The 21720-nt window shown below is 39.7% G+C and overlaps 1 protein-coding gene across 4 annotated transcripts in view; it reads right to left on the reverse strand.

The window, feature by feature from the left end:
• The window catches only part of VPS13B (vacuolar protein sorting 13 homolog B), a 902514-nt gene that overhangs the window by 606044 nt on the left and 274750 nt on the right, over positions 1–21720 (reverse strand). The window contains exon 18 of one of the 4 annotated variants that reach the window (XM_045002960.1): positions 10079–10324. The exons of 2 other annotated variants lie outside the window; for them this stretch is intronic. In XM_045002960.1, coding sequence (XP_044858895.1) covers positions 10209–10324 — 116 coding nt within the window. In that variant the 3' untranslated portion in view covers positions 10079–10208. Of the gene's footprint in view, positions 1–10078; positions 10325–21720 lie in introns of those variants that run through there. One more of the 4 variants, XM_045002961.1, reaches the window with a different exon arrangement.

Here is a 21720-nt window from a genome sequence, read left to right on the forward strand (position 1 = left end):
CCATTCTAAGTAGCTATCCAATGTGGTAAACCACTTCATCAGTCCTGAGAGTCTATAGCCCATAACTGAAACCAGCACAAAGCACTGCAAAGAGTTACTTCACTGAAAAGATCATGGGTATTTGGGAAGGCTTCTCAAACAGCATGGATCCACTCCATCAACCCAGGCAGCAAACAGCTTGCCTGCATTCCTAGCTTTCAGTACATTCATTCACGAAGAAGTATTGGACACCCTAAAAGGAGTCTCAACCCAAGATACGTGAATCTGACCCATGCCCTTCCTGGTTGGTGGAAAAGACTCATAAGCAACTTGTGCTTTTTGTGGCAAATACTAATGCCTCATTGAGGGAAAGAATACTCCCTTCCTCCTTCAAATATGCAATAGTGCAACCGACAATGAAGAAACCAACCCTGAACATATGATTCTAGCCAATTACTGCTCAGTATTAAACCTTCCACTCCTAAGCAAGCTCAAACAAAAGCTAACTACAAGCTCATCTAACTGATGGACTCAAGGCAGGACATGGGATGGAAACAGCTTTTGTGGCATTGATGAATGCTCTCTTGCTGTAAATGGAGAGAGAGAAGACTTTCATTTTCATCCTCATGTCCTACCCAAGAGAAGCAATAGGGGCCCAGGCAACTGTGGTGAAAATGGCTTAAGTCACTCCTAATGACCAGTGATGGGAAACACTCCAAACACCTCACTTGTGGAGTCCCACAAGGATCAATTCTCTCGCCGGACCTATCAACACCTACATTCAGCCAATAGGTAAATTGGTAGGATGACACAGACTGAAGAGCCAGCAATATACAGCTCTACTTACCACAAATGACCATACCATTACCACCAAGATAGTCCAGTAACTGGAAGATCTGATTGAAGCTGAACCTGAACAAGACAGAGGTGTTGCTGGGGAAAAAGAGGAAAGCTCTTTGAAGGGTATGCAGCCAAGGTACACAACGATTATTAATCAATTCTGTATGTAGTTTACGAATGCTTCTGGGTTCCTTGCTGACACCAAGCTTTCATATAGCAGCATCTACAAATAATGATCTCTACCACCTCCCGGGCCAGGAGACTCCATCCAACCCTGGAAGATGATGACCTGGCCTCAATTATATACACCTTCATCACCTCTCAGCTGGACTACAGTGATCCAATATACATGGTCAGGAAGCCAGTCATTCTTACAAAACTCCAATCGGTACGGAACACTACAGCATATCTCCTCATCAACACAGGGTACCGTAAGCACATAAAACCTGGCCTCCACTATTCCATAGAATACAGACTCAAGTTCAAGGCCTCAATCCTTATCTTCAAGTTGCTCCATGGCCTGGCCTCAGAATATCTAAATGATCATCTTAAACTCTGGGATGAAGACTTTGTTTGACAACTCCACTGCTCAGGCACAATGAAAATACCATAAAGAGAATGCTAGTCTATGCAGGAGACAATGTTTCTTGGGGACTGGTCTAAGACAGCTGAATGAACTCGTACAGGAGCCCATCATAAACTTCACCACCTTCTGCTCCTAGTGCATAGCACACTTTTTCGACCTTGCCTTCTCTCACACACATATAGCAGCATGTATATTTAAAAAACAAAAACAAAACAAAACACTACCCAGCATGCACAATTCTCCCCCATGGAAGAGGATGAAAGAAAATGAACCACATGTGACAGATGTTGCAGCTTGTCTAAACTACCGCTTAAGTCAACGTAAGATATTTCCCTCAGGGATGTGAACTCCCCACCAACATAGCTTCCACCTCTTATTGAGACGGAGTAATTACTTAGACAGGAGAGTGCTCTCCCATCGACACAGCACGTCTTCACCATGCAGTACCACTGATGTAGTGCGGCAGTGAAGACAAGCCCTAGGCCATACTGCTCAATGCACTGCTGGAATTCACTCAGATACTACAGTGATAAGGACAGTGTAAGAACCTGAATAAAATAGGATAAGAGCACTGGAGAGCAGTAGTTAACTAATGACTAAGACCAAAATTAAGGTGAGCAAATTTTCAATGAAGTAGATAGTAGCAACTATTTTGAGTATGACAGGGAAAGAACCAGAGGAGATGGAATTGTTGATACAAGGGATGATAGCTGATCTTATAAGGTGAAAAAAAGGCTGGAAGTGGACTCAGGGTTGCAAACATATAAAGAATAGAAACAGATGACTGCCCTTAAGATAACAAGAGGATCAGGTATATTTTCAATCTTCTAAAGCAGCGGTTCTCAAACTGTGGGTCAGGATCCCAAAATGGGCCATGACCCCATTGTAATGGGGTCACCAGGGTTGGCATTAGACTTGCTGGGGCCCAGGGCCAAAACCCAAGCCCCAGGGCCCAGGGATGAAGCCAAAGTTCAAGTCCCACTGCCTGGGGCCAAAGCCCAAGGGCTTCAGCTCTGGGTGACAGAGCTCGGGTTTTGGCTTTGGCCCCCCTCCCCAGGGCAGTGGGGCTCGTGCAGGCTCAGGCTTCAGTCCCCCCTCCTGGGGTCATGTAGTCTTTTTTGTTGTCAGAAGGGGGTCGTGGTTCAGTGAAGTTTGAGAACCCCTGTTCTGAAGGACAAAGCAAATGTTATTACTTAAAATAATCTGGAACAAGGATAATGAGTTACTAGTTTCCTCAGTGATGCATGACACTGAGGAAGAGGAGATACAAACTAATACAGATAACTTCAATGGTAGGATGAGAAAAAGTAAGGGAGAAGAATTTAAGGTGTATAGAGGTTAATGGTGTGAAAATGTAAAAGATCATTACTATCCTACCTTTATGAGGTAAAGGAAGCTAGAAGCCAGGGGGTCAGAGTGGCTGTCACCAGAGATATTGACAGTTAAGTGATGATTACAGTAGAAAAGGCCTATTGTCATCATGAAACCAGAGAAACTATGGATGTAGAGTTGTTAAATCAAGAACTTGCATGCTGAATAAGATGTAAGAACGGTAGTTATATATTTGAAGTGTTAGTGTACATTGAGATGAAAACAAATCCAAATTTGCCAGTAACAGACTTGCCTTTTATAAGTCTAGAAAAAGAACTGTTCAAAATGAATGAGATGGGAAAAGATATTTCAAGTAAAATGAAGAGGTGAGAGCACAAATTCTGAGTCTCAGGCAAAGACACCAATTAATCATCAAGGTGCTCATGTAAGAATAGACATTTTTCATTAATAGGCTGGACATTAAAAACAGCAGGTATAGTGGCAGAATAAGCGGAGGTGGTGGGGACCCAATGGGAAGCATCAATAGGGATATATACTACACTGTGCTGTGGCAATGCAGGTTGCTGTTGAAAACAGTCACTGGATGGGAAATGGGACAGTTAGAGAAAAACAGTGATTGCAATAGGAGCCTGAGGGAATGAAAAGGTAAGAAGTGGTATGGATTACATGTGAAAATGTTGAGCAATTATTTACCAACATTATTTAAAGCAACCATTGTTCTCTCTTGGGAAATACTGGCTGTTTAAACAAGAAAACAAAACAAAAACCCAAATACTTGAATCTGAACCTTCACTCCTAACCTTCTGTAGCCAGGGAGACCAAAATTTCATCACATCAAAACGTGTATTTTATTTCTAATTTCAGTAGCATTCAAATCCACTCAAATCATCTTGTGTACATCTACAAATTTTTTTTCAGTTAAAAATCACAGAATTCTCCCTAATAATTTAAATATATATGGTTTAAGTTAAACTTAAGAACAGAGTGTTCTAATTTTAGTGGAAAAAAGAGTAAGAAATGTTTTTTTTTATTTATCCCCAAAATATTATGTATCATTAGTGAGTAGTTAAAATAAACAGTACCTTTAGCATCTGGAGTGGCAGTTTCTTACACCAGAAGGATACTAACCTTTAATCCCCAAAACCATTAAAGAAATGTTTTAGGAATATTTTTAGACTCTTTTTATCTGGTCAAAGCACTGGAAGTTGAGTTGTGTCCGTACAAACCAATCATTTCACCAGCAGTTTTATATTTCTTTAAAGCCTCATATAAAAAGCACCTGCTTAAAGTGAGTAATGGAGTTTTATATTCATTGCACTTAGGAACAGCGTATGTAACCTATTCCGTTTTCCTCCCTTGTGGAATGTATTTCAGCTTATATTGCACAGCACATTACTGATGTGTATAAAGACTCTCTGATCAGCAATTTGGACTGCAGACAGCAACCTGCATGAGTGCATTTTTTTTCCTCTAAATACAGTATCCACTTGATTCACCAAGACAAATTAAAACCATCCTTTACAAGACGGTGATCTCACCTTCACAGTGAATATATACAGCACATATATGGGTATTTTATGTATGTGTGTACAGTACACTGTCACACCTACAGAATACAAAAAAAAAACATTTACCCCGCACAACTAAAATGAAAAAAGGCATGCTAGCAACATAATAAAAAAAGGAAAATAATTTTTATGTTAGGCTTCACTGTCTGAATAATGTCAATTCTCTTTAATTATGAATACTTGCTTTAATTCACAAGATGTTAAAAATCTCTCTGATTTGATATGGATTAAAAGAAAAATCCTCTATGTGTACTTAAAAAAATTAAACTACAACCAAAATCATATATATTCTTTTAATGTAACATAAGAGCAAGTTAGAAGACATCCTTTATTTCAAATAATTCCTCTGTCAAAGGTTCAAAATATCTTATTACCTAAAATGATTAAAAAATATGATGGATTTCAAGGACACTTTAAAATTTGTATTTCATAAAGAAAAACACTATGTATAGTAAAACAGAAGCCTCTACAGTGCCTTAAATTTCTCAGCTATCAAGAAATGTCATGTTCTTAATTTCAATCTCAGCACAACTCTCTATAGGAGTATTCATTAATATATATTCATTAACATGTACGTTTAACTTTATATAAAAAACATTCTAACAGGTCAGAAGTATTTATTCCACTGTAAGAATATTATAATTGGATTGCAGTATGTACTATATGCCTAACTTTATGGTAGGATGAACATATTACATTTTACTACAATATACCTTTATAACATTTGACTGGAAAAGTTGGGACTTGTGAGAGGAAGAGTGCAAAATCAATTATACACATGTAGTAATTTTGTATAATTAACCAAAACTCAACAAGTATTAAATACTTTTTCATAAAGCAGGGAAAATATCTTAGCCTCAATTTCTTAAAAAAATATCATGGTGATTTTGATTGTTTAGTACAGGGGTCGGCAACCTGTAGCACGCAAGCCGATTTTGCCTGGCACGCAGCTACCAGTCGGGGTCCCGGCCGCTGATCCCACTCAGCCTGCTGCCAGCTGAATGAATGGAACCTCAGACCGGCAGGAAGCTATGCGGGGCTCACGGCAGGGACCCCAGACAGGCGGCAGGCATGCCCCCTGGCTCCCCCCTCACCGCGCTCGGGTTCTGGGGCTCCCAGGAGTGTGAGCTGCTAGGGCGCAGGGCCCTAAGCCTGCTGCAGGAGGTGCAGCGGCTCACACTCCTGGGAATCACAGAGCCCGAGCGTGGCGAGGGGGGAGCTGGAGGGCTCACAGACACCACTGCCCGCATGCATCCGCAGCAAAAGCCCCCCTGGGGGGACACCGGGCCGCAGCGCAGGCAGGCGTGCCCATTGGCTCCCCCCTCACCACGCTCGGGTTCTGCAGCTCCCGGAAGTGTGAGCTGCCGCCGCCGCTGCCCCTCCCGCTACCTCAGCACTCTGCGGGGGAGGGGCTGTGCGCGCAGCAGCCCGGCAGTGTGTTTTGCCTCCACGTGGAGCTAGCGTCTGACCGGCATGGTAAGGGGAATCCCGAGGGGCAGTCAGGGATCAGGGAGAGGGTTGGATGGGTCGGGAGTTCTGGGAGTCCTGTCAGGGGGCAGGGAGTGGTTGGATGGGTCGTGTGAGTCCCAGGGGTCTGTCTTGGGGCAGGGGTGTGGATAAGTGTTGGGGCAGTCAGGGGACAGGTAGGGGGTAGCGGATGCTCCCCGCTAGCGGCGCTGATGCCTTTGCAGGGCTGCTGCCCCCCTGCACCGCGCTGGCTCCGCCATGGCTGGGGCTGACTGCTGCCGCAAACGGGATGCTCTGGCTCTCCGGTGCCTCCAGAAGGCAGCTCCTCCCTGCCAAGCTGCTGCAGCGGCCCAATCCCGGCAAAGCCTGTGAGTGGACTCGGGGCGGGGACCACCAGGGTGAGGTGGGGAGGGCTTGCGGTGGGGCTGTGCACCCTCCAGGGGAGTTCAGGGGGTGGGGAAGGGGGAACCTGGAGTTGGGAGCAGCTCCTGGGCATGGCTGGCCCCTGAGGTCTATCAAGGCTCATTGGGATTTACCCCTCAATGAACCGATGTGCAGGGGGTGGGGGCAAGGTGGAAGTTTCGCCCAGGGTGCAAAATATCCTTGCACCGGCCCTGCCCCGGGGATGCGTGCACCCCAGGTTAAGAACCACTGCACTAAACTGATAAGATCTACATTTTAATTTAATTTTAAATGAAGCTTCTTAAACATTGTAAAAAACTTGTTTACTTTACATACAACAATAGTTTATAGACTTCTAGAGAGAGACCTTCTAAAAACATTAAAATGCATTTCCGGCGCACAAAACCTTAAATTAGAGTGAATAAATGAAGACTCAGCACACAACCTCTGAAAGGTTGCCGACCCCTGGTTTAGTATAAATAGAGTTGTTGATACATAATTCTGTGAAAACTGTTGAAAGCATCTGCAGAAAACTACTCTCTTACTCACTCATGGTAGAAAGTTAGGCTGTGGACCTTTTTCCATCTACAAATCTCTAAGCTGAAAAACTTTGCCAGAACAACTTGAACCAAGCATAGTATTACCTGTCAATATTAGTCTACATAACTACTTACTCACTAAACTAAACAGGAAGAAGGGCTATATTACATTAGCTTGATGAGTACCTCTTGGAAGACTGCTAAAGAAGTTGTGAGGTCAATGGAAGTTTATAGAGATCATGAGAAGTGGAAGGATTAGGCCTTCTGTGTTACTACATAGTACACCTAACACTCGTGATCAGGAAAGCAAGCATAAATTGGTATCTCTGGCAAATTTTAAAACGTCTACTGTAATTAGGTTAGTGTTGTAGTTAATCTCTTTATAATACTTCCACAATCTTTTGATGTTCTTAGTTTTTTAGTAAAGTAAAACTTTACAAATCTAGCAAGTACTATCTTGTAACATTTGAAGCACTGGAATGACAAAGTTCAAATGAAATCCTTATACATCTTTGCAGCATGTCAGCAAAAAATCTGCAGAAATATTTTGGTAGAACTTCTGACATAACAAATGCAAATTCTAACAATCTGTAAGCTGTGAAACATACACCTTTCTTGCTTTTCTTTTTACTACTGAAAAAAAAACAAAATTTTAATGTAAAGATTTAGTACTATGAACTTATTCTTATTCCAACATTATTTCTTTTGGCAATTAGAAGTCTTTACTATAATATTAAATGTGTTCTGACATATCTTTATAACTTACAAAGCATTATTTTATAACTTGGCATAATTTGTAAGGAGGCCTATATGAATGCCGGTTGTATCCTTTTCTACAGAAGGATACAAACTTATTTGTGATCTGTTTTTCTCTTTCAACTTATCTCTAGTTTCTCTGTAGAATTATAATGTTCATTGTTTCCAATTTTAACAAATCACCTAATGGCAGAAAGGAAAACATGTTAACCTTGGAATTATTTGCAGTTGTAGAAAACCCTTTTGTCTGGCTTATGCAAGGCCTGCAATCTGTTTTAAACACAGATTGTCTGTCTTTCGTCTGACAGCCACCAAGCTGCACAAATTACTTTCTGCCTGTTCACCTGTTTGCAGCTGCATCTGTAAGCTAAGGATTCTGTAGTTTGACTTGAGCAACCACTCCGGGATTGATGACATGTGCTGCTGATAAACTGAGCAATTTGAAGAAATTACTGGCTAAAGTTATGGAAAGACATCTGTGCATGAGCTGAGAACTAGAAGTCTTCAATTGTATGTTTGCAACCTGCAGTGGCGGCAGCACTGTTTGAAGTAATATCCTTCTATAAGAGAGCTGGCCTTGACACTAAATAACCAGGCCATCTTTGCAACATAATCTCTCACATGAGTAATAAAGAGTTCGGTCCTTCTGGTCTTATAATTTAGGTTTAGTCATTTATTTGACAAGTATTTGGTAAATAAGGGTATATAATAATTAAGATTTCTTATATCCCATATAGCAGAAGTAATCTCTTTTGAAGTTTTTGTCTTCCAGTTTGACTTGTGCTTCTCAATTCTCAGTTTTCTCTATTGTATAGCTCTGTTCTCAGCAGTTATAATATCTAGTACAAAGCTTCCTTTGAGCTGGAGGGTCACAAGAGCATGTTTATTTCAAAATTACGCTATAGGTCAGCCAGTTGGAGATGATATTTTTGAAACAGTGTGGCTTACACACCAACCTCTCTTTTCCTTCTGCACTAAATATATCATCATCTCTTCAGCTAAACTCTGCCCTAAAATCCAAGATCCCTGATTTGTTCCTAAACTCTCTCAATTAAAAACAAAATGCTGTATTTCTGAATCGGGATAATGTTTGTCACTTATTTTTGTTAAATATCCTTTTTCACAACACAAAAGGTGAAAGAATCATATTCTAGGTCATGTTGTAGAAACAGAAAACATTATTTGTTTAGGCAGGAAATATGCTAGCCAGCTTACCTTCTATAAACATTGTTTTACAGTTATAATAAATATGGTCTGATACCATGCTTATATATGATCTAGACACAGATCCTACAAACGCTTGCACACATGCCTAATTTTGGGGGCACTACTTGTTCAAATGTTTAAAACATGCACTTAAGACTTTGCAGGATCAGTGCCTTGGCCTCATATGTCCATTTTATATGTTATTTATCTCCTTTTGTCCCATTTATGACAAAAAGGTGAGCACTGGCAACAAAATGTCTAAGTTGTACATCTGCCTTTGAGAAAAGAAACATTTCTAAGATCTGTGGACAAAATTCAATCTAGTATACACAGATGTACCTCCCATTTTGAATAGGAGCTGTGCCCATTTCACCATGGTGTATTTGTTTGTACACTTCTAGATAAATGTGTTTCAAATGTATAATTTGACAGATGGACACCCAAAAGCAAAACTTTGCATGCCTTCAAACAATCAGTAGTTTGGAGTAAATAGCAATTTTTCAAAAACACAAGCATAAAAAGAATTTGATAAGTCATAGACAAAACAGTATATTTTGGGGATCGAGGGAAATAAATCTAAAACTGAAGATAGCGTGTGGGTGTTAAGAAGTATGAGGGTGTATTAGAAACACACAGACTCAAACTATATGCCTTGACAAAAATTACCACTTTTTATGTTTTTAAAGCATTAAAAATAAATTATATATGGGAAAACAGAATATTATAAATTCATCATTTCATTTATCTTTTCTTCTTCACTATTGGCCCCAATCCTGTTCCTACTGAAAGTATGGTCACTGACTTTAGTGGTAACAGAATAGAGCCCTAAATCTGCACTACCTTTTATTTATTTTAGCAAATAAATGAACTTTGCTATTTCTATTTCCCACACATTTGGAAAAATTCTTACATTTAAAAAAAGTATTTCTTTACAATGCTAAAATGTTCAAACTTTGTGTTTTATTTGATAAAAAATTCAGTCTGCTATAAATTAAACACACTTGAAAATAGGAAGGCAAAGCTTTCAAGTTAAGTAGCTATATAAATTTGGCTTTAACATTTCAGAACCCATAAACTGGATTCAACACAGAGCTAAACCAATCTAGAGGAAAAAAGGATATGCAGCATACTGTATGCGCACACAATAAATCAAGTCCTTATTATTTATACTGAAGTGTACATCACTAATAAGAAAACCTTTAAGATTCTATAGTACAGCTCATATGTAAATAAATGCAGTCAGTTTGCTTGAACTCACAATATGAATAGAAATTATTTTTAATGTCAGCTTTTATTTTAAAAGAGCTAAGTCGTGAGAACATTCTTATGTACCACTTCATAACTCTGACACCAAGTATGTATAAAAAGATTAGCCTTTATTTGGTATAAAATCAGTTGGCAGTTTTACATCTGTGCAATGCAACATAAATACCCCAGCTGGCATCTCAAGCTCACACACATATGGACTTCAAAACAGAAACTTCCTTATTTGCAGCACTGCCAGGGTAATTTTGTATACTCTGCATACTACAGCTATTTGTCAGGCCCCTGCAGGTGTGCACTGCACATAAACACACAGCTGTAGTCTACCAAGCCAAGTGTTCCATCAAACACATAAAGGGAGACCTCAGCAGCTGGATTAGTCATCCCTGCAACAGGTCCAGAGAGAACAATATGGGTTAGTATTTTTGGAAAAGCATGGATGGTAAATTTATGATTGTGCTTGCCTTACCAAATAACTGCTGGATTGTGTCATTTTTATGCAATGTCTACTTATTAAAGTTTTTGTTAGAATGGCTGGAACGGACTGAATATTTTTTAGTTTTTAATATAAACAATAAGGTAGTTTATGTATAAAATAGTTTATTATGTGCAAAATGTTAAAAGGTTTTCATAGTAGTGGTTGGTTTTTGACAGATGTTACAATTATTTGCATTGGCAATAACAGACAAATCACTGGAATCAATTACAGTTAGTATATCATAAAACTTCTTGCTAGTTATATATATTATATTTTGTCACATTTATTGTAATTATATAACATTTTTCTATCTGTATTTGTTTAGCTCCATGATTAACTGCTTAACTCAGGTGAATTCTCTATTATATGTATACCTGAGAAAAAGGACAGCATCGAGTAAATCTGCTTTATCTTTTATAATTCTGACAATCTTGTTTCTTTTTAATAGTATCATGTCAGCGTTAAAATGTAATAGGAGAGATTTCTCCTGTCAAAACCACATTTGGAAGACACATGCTTAGCTCTTCTCAGTCACGTAAGTGTTAAAATAACTTTACTGAAGCAGAGAAAATAATGTTTTAAAGAATTATTTTGTTCAAGTCTCCACTAAAAACCTGGTGGTATTTTAATAAGTTAAAGCCAATAGTAAAGGAAAACAATCAACTAAACAGCTAATGCCTCTGTGCAAACGTCCAGCATACTTCTGCACAATGTTCAAACTATAGTATCTCTCATAGGTATAATCACTGACTTGTAAGGATGACAAAATACAAAAGCTATCTAAAAACTGAGTAGATACTAAATCTTAGTTTTCCATTAATAAAAGAAACACATATCCTTTAATGTCATTTGTCAATGGTGTTTACTTTGAAATAGTAGGGAAATCGCACAAAAATAAAATACCTTACCAGTAAGCAGAATTTTCTAAAAGTAGCATAGTTATACTAATTTTAGTAACAATGTCTGCCAATTGGGGGGGGGAACTTCAAAATTCAGCACATAAGACTTTTAAGATGAGACAGTCATTAGGCCAGTTATGCACGTTTGGAGGAATAAGCTCCCACATTTTCTTCCAGAAGAGACCAATTTTTGACAGCAGATATAGACAATGTAACATAAACCCCATTTCAAAACTCTCTGCCCAGGTTCTTCTGCTGAGGAAGCCATTTCATGACTGGAGTGAAACAAGGAAAAATAGAGGGCCAAACTCTCTTAAATGTGCCCCACACATGTTTAAAGAGAGCTAGAGAAGGCTAACTATTCCTCATGCTCCAAGAAGTCACTTACATATTCAAATGCTGAAAGAGGCCATTGTGTTCATCTAGTCTGACCTCCGTATAAACAGACCACAGAACTTCAAAATAATTCCTTTTGAACTAGAGCATATCTTTAAAAAAATCTAAAATGTATTTAATAAATACCAGTGATGGAGAATCCACCACCACCCCTTGGTAAATAGTTCCAATGGTTAATTATATTCACTGTTAAAAATTTACACCTTATTTCCAGTCTGAATTTGTCTAGCTTCAGCTTCCAACTACTGGATGGTGTTATATCTTTGTCTGCTGGATTGAAGAGCCCATTATAAAATATTTGTTCCCCATGTAGATACTTAGACACTATTATTAACACTACTAAACACTAAAATGTCCATGATACCATCAGGCCAAAACAACATGGCTTCCATAAAAGAAAATTGTGCTACTCTAATCTACTAGAAATTCTTCGATCAGAGTTTATCAAATGTATTTGAACTTTCAAAAAGCCTCTGAAAAAGTATTTAACAAAATGCTACTGAATATAGTAAGCCATCAGGTGACAGGGGTAAATACCATCACAGATCAAAAACTGGCTATTTGGCATAAAAGGGTAGAAATAAGTTGTTAATTCTCAAACTATTAGCAGTTGTGTGTCCCAAATTTCAATGTATATTATTAACCTGGGAACATGGGAGAACAAGTGAGGTAGCAACATTTTCAGAGGAACCAAATTATACAGTCCAGATAAGAGAAAACTTTGAAGAAGTTCAGAGGGACCTAGATGAGTGACCTTTTCTTTCTCACCTGAATCTGTGGCCTCAGACAATGAGGCCAATGTGGTGTGTCCAGGGTAGGGATGTTATGGTAAAAAAGACAGTTAAATGACTTTTTCCTAGGAGGCACAGTAGTGTAGCAGACTAGGCATAGGCCTAAATGCCAAGAGACTTGGGTTCTAATCTTGGTTTTGGAACTGATTTGCTCTGTGATTTTAGGCAAGTCACAAATCTCTCTGTCTCCTTGTTTCCCCAAAGGAAAAATGGAGGCTATCACACAGGAGAGAATTTATGTTTTGATAGTGCTTTGGAAAATACTATGTAAATAAATCTCCACACACCTTAACTATGCAGCCACTATAGTGCTTCCAGTATTACATAGATATTCTAATTTGTACACAGAGAAACCTATAGAAGAGATTGTCCTTTTAAGGCTCCTGTTTTAAGAAAATGATATGAATTATCTCCAAAGGTACTGAGTACAATTCCACCTTTGTTAGAAACCTACATGTGAAAGATTTCCAGAGGTGCTAAGACACTGTAGCTCCCAGTGAAGTCAATGAGAGTTCAGAGGATCTCAGCACCTTTAAAAAAAGTCAGGCTACTTATTTAGTTGCCTTACTTTAGATACTCACGTTTGAAAATGTTAGCCCTAATATGTATTTATCTCTTTAAATCTCTCTATATAAATCAATCCCTATCCATCTTTTAATCAGAGCGATGGACCCATGCCATCAAGTTCAGATCTGATCTTCCACAAAGTCCAGGGTTATTCAGATCCAATCTTTATGAAAGGTTAGCTATTTCAATACCATTCAAAATAATTAAGAAAGGAGAGACATGATCACATTATAAAAATCTGCACAGTCTATTGTGAGTGTCACCTCACTTTGAGTGAGTAGTGCTGGGAGAGACCCAACACTTCTGATTTTCTTTGAGTTTGATCCAGGCCAGGCGACAAAAGGCCATTGGGAAGTAGCAGAGTCCAGGAGGCAACTGAGCTCCATCAAGGTGGAGCCAATCCCTACAGAGCCCAGTGATTAATACAAGACCTGTCTCCCTGACCAGATCCAGTAGGCATCTGTCCTGGCAGTCTGTGTCTACAGATATCAGTGCATCCAAAAACATTTATGGCAATCCACGACCCTAGACACATCAGGACCCAGAGCCTCCCTTAGCGCCATCCCTGTGCTGAGGCTCTTCCACAATTAGAATGGCTGTGTCAGAAGCAGTGGAATGGGGCTCTCTCCAGAACAGTAGGAACTCTTCCCCTAGGAGGAGCAAATATCCCTGTCCAACTCTTGGTGACAGAAGGGGGAGGCAGAACTTATCCCAGCAGTGGGGGCTGATTCAGAATAAGTTGATAGGCAGTGCCAAATGCATGTTTCTGCCACACACAGATCCCTCTGCAGGGGTGCTGTTGGTGGGGAGTCCCTACAGCAGTAGATTATGACATTAACCCCCCACTGAGATGCATGGAGTACTTCACACCTCACAGAGCTACTGTTCTAGGCTGTCTGCAGACTCAGACATCACTGCACTGGTTACACTTGGGTCTCACCTTAACAAGCTTTTCTTCAAAACCATGAGTGCTATAACCTTATTTTAAAAAAAGTGAAAACTGAGATTCTGAACTCAATCAAGTTGATTGAGCAGTCACCTTATACATACACGTTTAATGCCTATACCTTAAGCTAGTGCTGAATGCATCAGTTCATGATTTCAAGGTTTTCTAACAATGGGTGCTATAAATAATTCATTTCTAATGAAAGCTCAGAATCTTGACACCATCACTTGACTCTAGAAAATGGGGAATTTAGGTACATGACTATTGTGTTTATGCCTTAATCCAGCCCTGCCCATGGTTATTTCCAAGCCTCACTGAAAGGAATCAAACTTGCAGACAAGGTGAATAAAAATCAATGATTTTTTTTAATCGGATTTTTTTGATAAAATGATTTCTGAGGAAAAACGGTAGTTTTAATTAAGATACATTATAGCTCAGAGATAGGAATAGGGATTATAAATTCTAATTCTATAGTATGAGATAATATATTCATGTAATGTTTAAGAAAAGTTTTGTAAATGAGTTCCAATAGTTCATGGATTAGGGAGGGGCTTCTGTATAGATTATTTAGGTTAATCTTTCTATCTACCCAATAGGATTCAATGCTCAGTCTAGAAAAAGGGTGGGCAAACTTTTTGGCCCGAAGGCCACATCTGGGTATGGAAATTGTATGGCAGGCCATGAATGCTCATGAAATTAGGGGTGATGGCTCTGGTTGAGGGTGAGGGCTCTGGGGTGGGGCGGGAGATGAGGGATTGGGGGTGTAGGAGGGTGCTCTGGGCTGGGATGGAGAGGTTCAGAGGGCGGAAGAGGGATCAGGGCTGGGGCAGGGAGTTGGGGCCTGGGAAGGGGGGCAGGCTCCACACAGCGCTTAACTCAAGCAGCTCCCTGAAGCAGTAGCGTGTCTCCCCTCTGGCTCCTATGTGGAGGCACGGCCAGATGACTCTATGCATTGCCCCATCCACAGGCGCTGCCCCGGCAGCTCCCATTGGCTGCGGTGCCCAGCCAACAGGAGCTGCGGGGGCCGCACTTGGGCCAGGGCCATGCACGGAGCCCCCTGGCTGCCACTACACATAGGAGCGACATGCTGCTGCTTCTGGAAGCCAGGAAGAGCCACGGCATGCATGGTGCAGGGCCAACCCCCGACTCTGCTTGCCGGCTGGACAGCCAGAGCATGGCAAGCCCTGGACCCTGCTCCCCAGCGGGAGCTTGAGGGCCAGATTAAAACGTCCGAAGGGCCGGAAGTGGTCCCCAGGCCGAAGTCTGTCCACCTCTGGTCTAGAACAGGGGTCTCCAAACTCTGGCCCGGAGCTTCCATTTGTCCGGCCCTCCAACCAACAGGGGAGAAGTGAACAGCTGAGTAGGCAGGGGGAAATGTTCCTTATCAGGAGGAAGCTGCACTGAAGATGATGAAAGAAACATGTCTGAACATGCAGGATCTTCAGGTTGGTAAACTTGTTTATTTAATACTTCTTTCTTAAGGACTGCCTGTCTTCCTTCTGGACTATTCTTTTTTATAACAATGATTGGAGATATACCTATCTCCTAGAACTGGAAGGGATCTTAAAAGGTCATTGAGTCCAGCCCCCTGCCTTCAGTAGCAGGACCAAGTACTGATTTTTGCCCCAGATCCCTAAGTAGCCCCCTCAAGGATTGAATTCTCATGTTTGAACAAAAAATATAGTTGTTACTCTATGGTACTATCATTTTAGATTCAGTTGTGATAAAAAATAAATAGCTGAAATAGGCAGATCTTCCTTTTACAACTTTACCTTTAAAGTAGTACTGAGTGTCAGTGAATGCAATGAGTAATACTAAATGAGCAGTATGGTAATAATAATTAAATAACTGCATTGACTTATTTTGTTTAGGAGAAGCCATTCTCAACATACAGGATTCTGAAGACTATCCACCTTCAAGATCACCATCATTTTCTATAGTTTCAGAGTTATCTGCCAATGACAGTGTTTCAGTCACATCATGTATGTCACATAGCCACAATATACCACCTGTAGCAAAAAGAGAAAAAAAATCTCCATCATCCAGAAACAGCCATAGATAAATTTGGGATAAGAACCAACAGATTACAAAAAAGAGGTAACTGATTAAAAAATTACCCGGTTTGTTTATGCAACAAACTCTCCTTTCCGTATAATTGAATCCCCACACTTAATTAACATGGTTCAGTCATTAAGACCAGGATACAGTCCACCCAACAGAGCAGATGTCACAGGCAAATTGATGGATAAAGTGTACAAAAGAGAAATTGAGCTGTGTGCAAAAGGTCTAGAGGGTGAAATTGTTAACCTGAGTCTTGATGGGTGTAGCAACATCCACAATGATACTGTTATATGTGCTTGTGTGACAACAGAAGAAGGGAATGTCTTCCTTACAGAAACAATTGATACATTAGAAAATGCACACAAAGCAGAATACTTACAAGAAGTAGCAGTAAAAGCTATAACAAACTGTGAAAAAAAATTCAAATGTCTAGTAACAGCTTGGTCACAGACAATGCTGCAAATGTATCCAAGATTAGAAGAAATTATTTAGAAGAGAGTGAAGAGAATCCCAAGCTAATAACATACAGTTGCAGTGCTCATTTGATGCACCTCCTAGCCAAAGACTTCAGTGTTTCAGAAATAAAGGCTAATGTTGTTGAAACTGCAAAATACTTCCAAAACAACCACTTTGCAGCAGCTGCTCTGAAAAAAGTGGGAGGAACCAAGCTAACTCTCCCACAAGACATGTGATGGAACTCAGTAGTGGACTGTTTTGAGCACTATATCAAGAACTGGCCTAATCTGATGACAGTTTGTGAACAAAATTGTGAAAAAATAGATGGCACTGTCACAGCTGAAGTTCTCAACATTGGGCTTAAGAGAAATGTTGAACACATGCTGAGTACCTTGAAGCCTATTTCTGTAGCCTTGAACAAAATGCAGGGAAATAGCTGTTTTATTGCTCATGCTGTTGAAATTTGGAAGGAACTGACTGAGATCTTAAAAAGAGAAATATGCAATGACAGAGTTAAATTACAAGCATAACAAAAAAAAACCACAAATGGGACAAGCACTATCTCCAGCACATTTTCTTGCAAATATTCTCAATACTTGGTACCAGGGTCAAACTTTAAGTGTTGAAGAAGAGGAGTTGGCTATGACATGGACATCCAGCAACCATCCCTCCATAATGCCAACTATAATAAACTTCAGAGCTAAGGGTGAACCATTCAAGAAATATACATTTGCTGATGATGTTTTAAAGAAAGTCACACCAGTGAACTGGTGGAAGTTACTTAAGCACTTGGATTCAGAGACTGTTGAAGTGATCATCTCATTTTAACAGCAGAAGCTTCTTCTGCTGGTGTAGAAAGAATATATTCTTCCTTTGGACTAATTCATTCCAAATTGAGAAATCATTTGGGACCTCTAAAAGCAGGAAAGCTTGTTTTTCTTTTCCAGATTATGAACAAACAGCAAAATGAAGGTGAAGACGACTGAGTTAGCTGCAGAAGCCAATACTTTAAGTTTCTCATGTTGACTTGTCTGTATAGTCAATTTAATTTTTGTTGTTTTTTTTTTAATATTTCATTTAACTATTTTAGTTAAAAACAATTTTAACAAAAACAAACCTGATTTTAAAAAACTTGAATGTTTAAATTCAAAAATTCATATGCTTGTTTTGTTAAAATATTATATGTTTGGTGTTGAAGAAAAAAATCCAGTTGTTGTTTTAGTTAAATAAAACAATTTAAATGTCTGTCCGGTGATGTTCTCTTCCTAATACAGCACAGCAAGAAAATCCTCCAAATATTAATGATTAACCTGTTAAACTGGAGATAGTTCACCTCCCAATGACTTCATAAATATCTGCTTCAATTACCTTTGGTAAATGAAATAGCCACACAATCATTCCTTTTCTAATATAGCTGTAAACCTAATCTGAAAAGTTTTCCAAATAAATCACTTTAAAAATGTATAGTGTGTACTTTCTAAAAATGAAACCTACATCTATCTCTGAGTTGTGAAGAATATGTATTAAGGGTATTACAACCAACATGAATGCACTTTTATGTAGAAATCCATGATTAAATCAAGTCTTCCTGACTAGTGATTTAACTCAATTTGATTTAAATCAAATCCACCCTGCTTGCAGAGCCCAGCAGAACTAACTATATTTCGAAACATCTGTAGTATCTACTGTGAACTGCACAGTTTAGGAGAGTACCATTATTTCCTCCCACCACTATGGCTTCAAGTCCTTGCTCCACAGTTTTCATTGGGCCCATCTCTGTTAATCATTGTTGCTTCATTTTATTGACTGTCTTCCACGTCTGAAACATCTTTCTAATACATAGGTGCTCCAGTCCCAAACAGAACACAGCATTCTAGGTATTGTCTTGTGATGGCGTGTTAATCCCACACTAGTACGGAAAGAGTTAGTGTGGCTCAGAGGGGGTTAAGTAACCTGATAAGCCACACCTAAGGGAGAGTTAGGCTTGACAGGCAATCCCTAACTGAGGATAGAGCTAAGCTGAGCAGGCGCAAGAGGGGCTGGTATTAGGCAAAAAGCTGGCAGCAGAAAGGGGTGGCAGTATTCACTCGCAGGGCATTAGAGAGGAAAAGGAGGAAACCCAGCGAAAGAGGAGAACCCCTGGGATTCATTCCCTGAAGGAAGGATTTATTCAGAAGGGTGGTGTAGAAGCCTGAGAGACACAATAGGAAACGGCTCAGGGAAATGGCAGGAAGATTTGGGATGGAGCAAACCTTGGCAGCTGATTAGAGGGTCTCGGAGCTAGAACCCAGGGAAGAGGGTGGGCCCAGGTTCACCTACCAGCCATTGGGGAAGTGGCATTGCCTTGGATTGGAGGACTGGGAATGATACCTGGTCAGTCAACCAGTAAGACTTTTATAGTCAGGAAGGGGGCTGTTTAATTGCAATGTAGACATGCAGGCTTGGGCTAGCGCCTAGGCTCAGGGACCCTCTTTCCTTGCGGGATCCCACAACCCATGCTCCAGCTCAAGCCTGAATGTCTACAAAGCAATTCAACAGCCCTGTTGTCTGAGCCCCACAAGCTACACAGCTAGCCACGACTGTTTAATTGCAGTGTAGACAGATCCTGAGTGTCATTTGTGAATTAATGTTCCTTTTGCTTTTTCTCCCTAATAATAAATGTTTTTACTTATTTTATATTTATGTTTTTAAATGTTAAATCTAAAAAGTAGCTTAACTACTATTTCTGTGAGCTCCCATTGGACATCTCCCCAACTCAGTAAACTGCTATATTATGGTCCTTCAATGCACTGAAAGCATAAGGAGGATTTTTCAGAAGGGCAAAGGTCAGGACGAATTTAATAACAACTGAATCAATAAAAGCCATCAGGTTTGTCTGGAAAGTAAATCCCATTTCGGAAGAACAGTCTAATACAATCACTGCTCAATGGGAGCCAGTTCTTGATGGCAGTGGGCTGACTCATCACTGATGCCAAATGCTGAGGCCTTAGTCCTAAATCTTAAATAAAAAAACTTCAATAATTTTCATATACACCAGCTCAAAAATGTAGTGATAGTCATCAAGTTCCGTATGTAATATTGGAAACCTGAAAGTGATCACTGAAATACAAACTTGAAAGAGAAAAAAGGGGTCTGGAAGCAAATTCTCCATTGATGCAAAGAGAATTAGTAAGTAACTGGGAAGAGGAACCCTATACCTTTGCTGGAAAGGAGGGAATGGAAGTGGTAGATAAGGAGGATGGAGTTAAAAAGTCTTAAAAGTAACTTTTGAGCTTTAAAGTACAAATTAACTATTATTATTATTAAGGATGTTGATTAATTGCAGTTAACTCAAACGATTAACTCAAAAAAATTAATCACAATGAATCGCATTGTTAAACTATAGAATTCTTCTTCTTCTTCTTCTTCACTCCCTGTGGAGCATAAGGCGCCAACCACTCTCCTCCATTCATTTTGTTCTTGAGCGAGACAGCAGATTTCATCCCACTTCATTCCCAAACCTTTCATTTCCTCTTCAATGGTCCTTCGCCACATCCCCAATGGTCTACCTCTCCTCCTTCTTCCTTGTGGTGTCCATCGTAGGGCAATACGAGGGTGTCTGTCAGCATCCATTCTCAACACATGCCCCAGCCACCTCCATCTTCGTTGTTTCCATGTGTGATCTGAAATCCATATTTTCCGCTCTCTTCTCTTGTAGCCAAGCACTGTCTTGCTGGTCTCTACATATGCCTTCTCGACGTTGTCACAAAAAGTGTTTATATTACCAGTTCGCAAGTCATTTAGAAGTTGAAACTTTTTCGAGCGCTCCAATATGAACTGTGCCTTTACCGGCGGTTCTTCCAACTTCCTTAAGTCAAAAATTTGTTGCCCATAAACTTTCTTCGTCTTTCTCAATTTTATCTGAAGCTTGCTCAATACAAGATGATGGTCACCACCTACATCTGCACTTCTTGATACTCTAGTATCCAGCAGTGACCCTCTCCACTTCCGATTGATTGCAATGTGATCAATTTGGTTCCTAGTTTTCCCATCCAGTGATATCCACGTCAGCTTGTGTATTGTCTTATTTTGGAAGATTGTTCCACCTATCACCAGTCCATTCTCAAGACATAAGTCTACAAATCGTTGACTGTTGTCATTTCCCTCTCCAACTCCTTCCCGCCCCATGCATGCTTCATACCCGGCATTGCTGGAACCGACTTTAGCATTGAAGTCGCCCATCAAAATCAGGATGTCGTGGCATGGGGTCTTAAGTATCTCTTCCTGGAGTCTGCTATAGAACAAGTCTTTTTCCTCCTCCTCAGCTTGTTCAGTAGGTGCATAACATTGAATGATGGTAGTCTTCGCATATCTGGAGAAGAATCTCGCTCTTATTATTCTGGAGGTAACAGGACTCCATCCTAACAAACTCTTTCTCGTCTCTTTGTCGACTATAGAATACCAATTGAAATAGATTAAATATTTTTTTATGTTTTTCTACATTTCCAAATATTTTGATTTCAATTACAGCACAAAATACAAAGTGTACAGTACTCACTTTATATTATTTTTATTATAAATATTTGCACTGTAAAATGATAAACACAAGAAATAATACTTTTCAAATCACCTCTTACAAGTACTGTAGTGCAATCTCTTTATCATGAACATGAAACTTACAATCTTAGATTTTTTTGGTTATATAACTGGACTCAAAAACAAAACAATGTAAAACTTTAGCGCCTACAAGTCCACTCAGTCCTACTTCTTGTTCAGCTAATCGCTAAGACAAACAAGTTTGTTTACATTTGCAGGGAATAATGCTGCCTGCTTCTTGTTCACCTGAAAGCGAGAACAGGCATTCGAATGGCACTGTTGTAGCTGGCTTCACAAGATATTTATATTCCAGATGCACTAAAGATTGCCTCTTCATGCTTCGGCCATCTTTCCAGAGGACATGTTTTCATGCTGATGACGCATGTTAAAAAATAATGTGTTAATTAAATTTGTGACTGAACTCTTTGGGGGAGAATTGTATGTCTCCTGCTTTGTTTTAATCGCATTATGCCATAAATTTCATAACAGTCTTGGATGATGACCCAGCACATGTTGTTCATTTTATGAACAAACTCACAGCAAATTTGACAAAATGCAAAGAAGATACCAATGTGAAATTTCTAAAAATAGCTACAGCACTCGACCCAAGATT

Source organism: Mauremys mutica, chromosome 2, assembly GCF_020497125.1.
Source record: "Mauremys mutica isolate MM-2020 ecotype Southern chromosome 2, ASM2049712v1, whole genome shotgun sequence".
Lineage (NCBI taxonomy): Eukaryota > Metazoa > Chordata > Testudines > Geoemydidae > Mauremys > Mauremys mutica.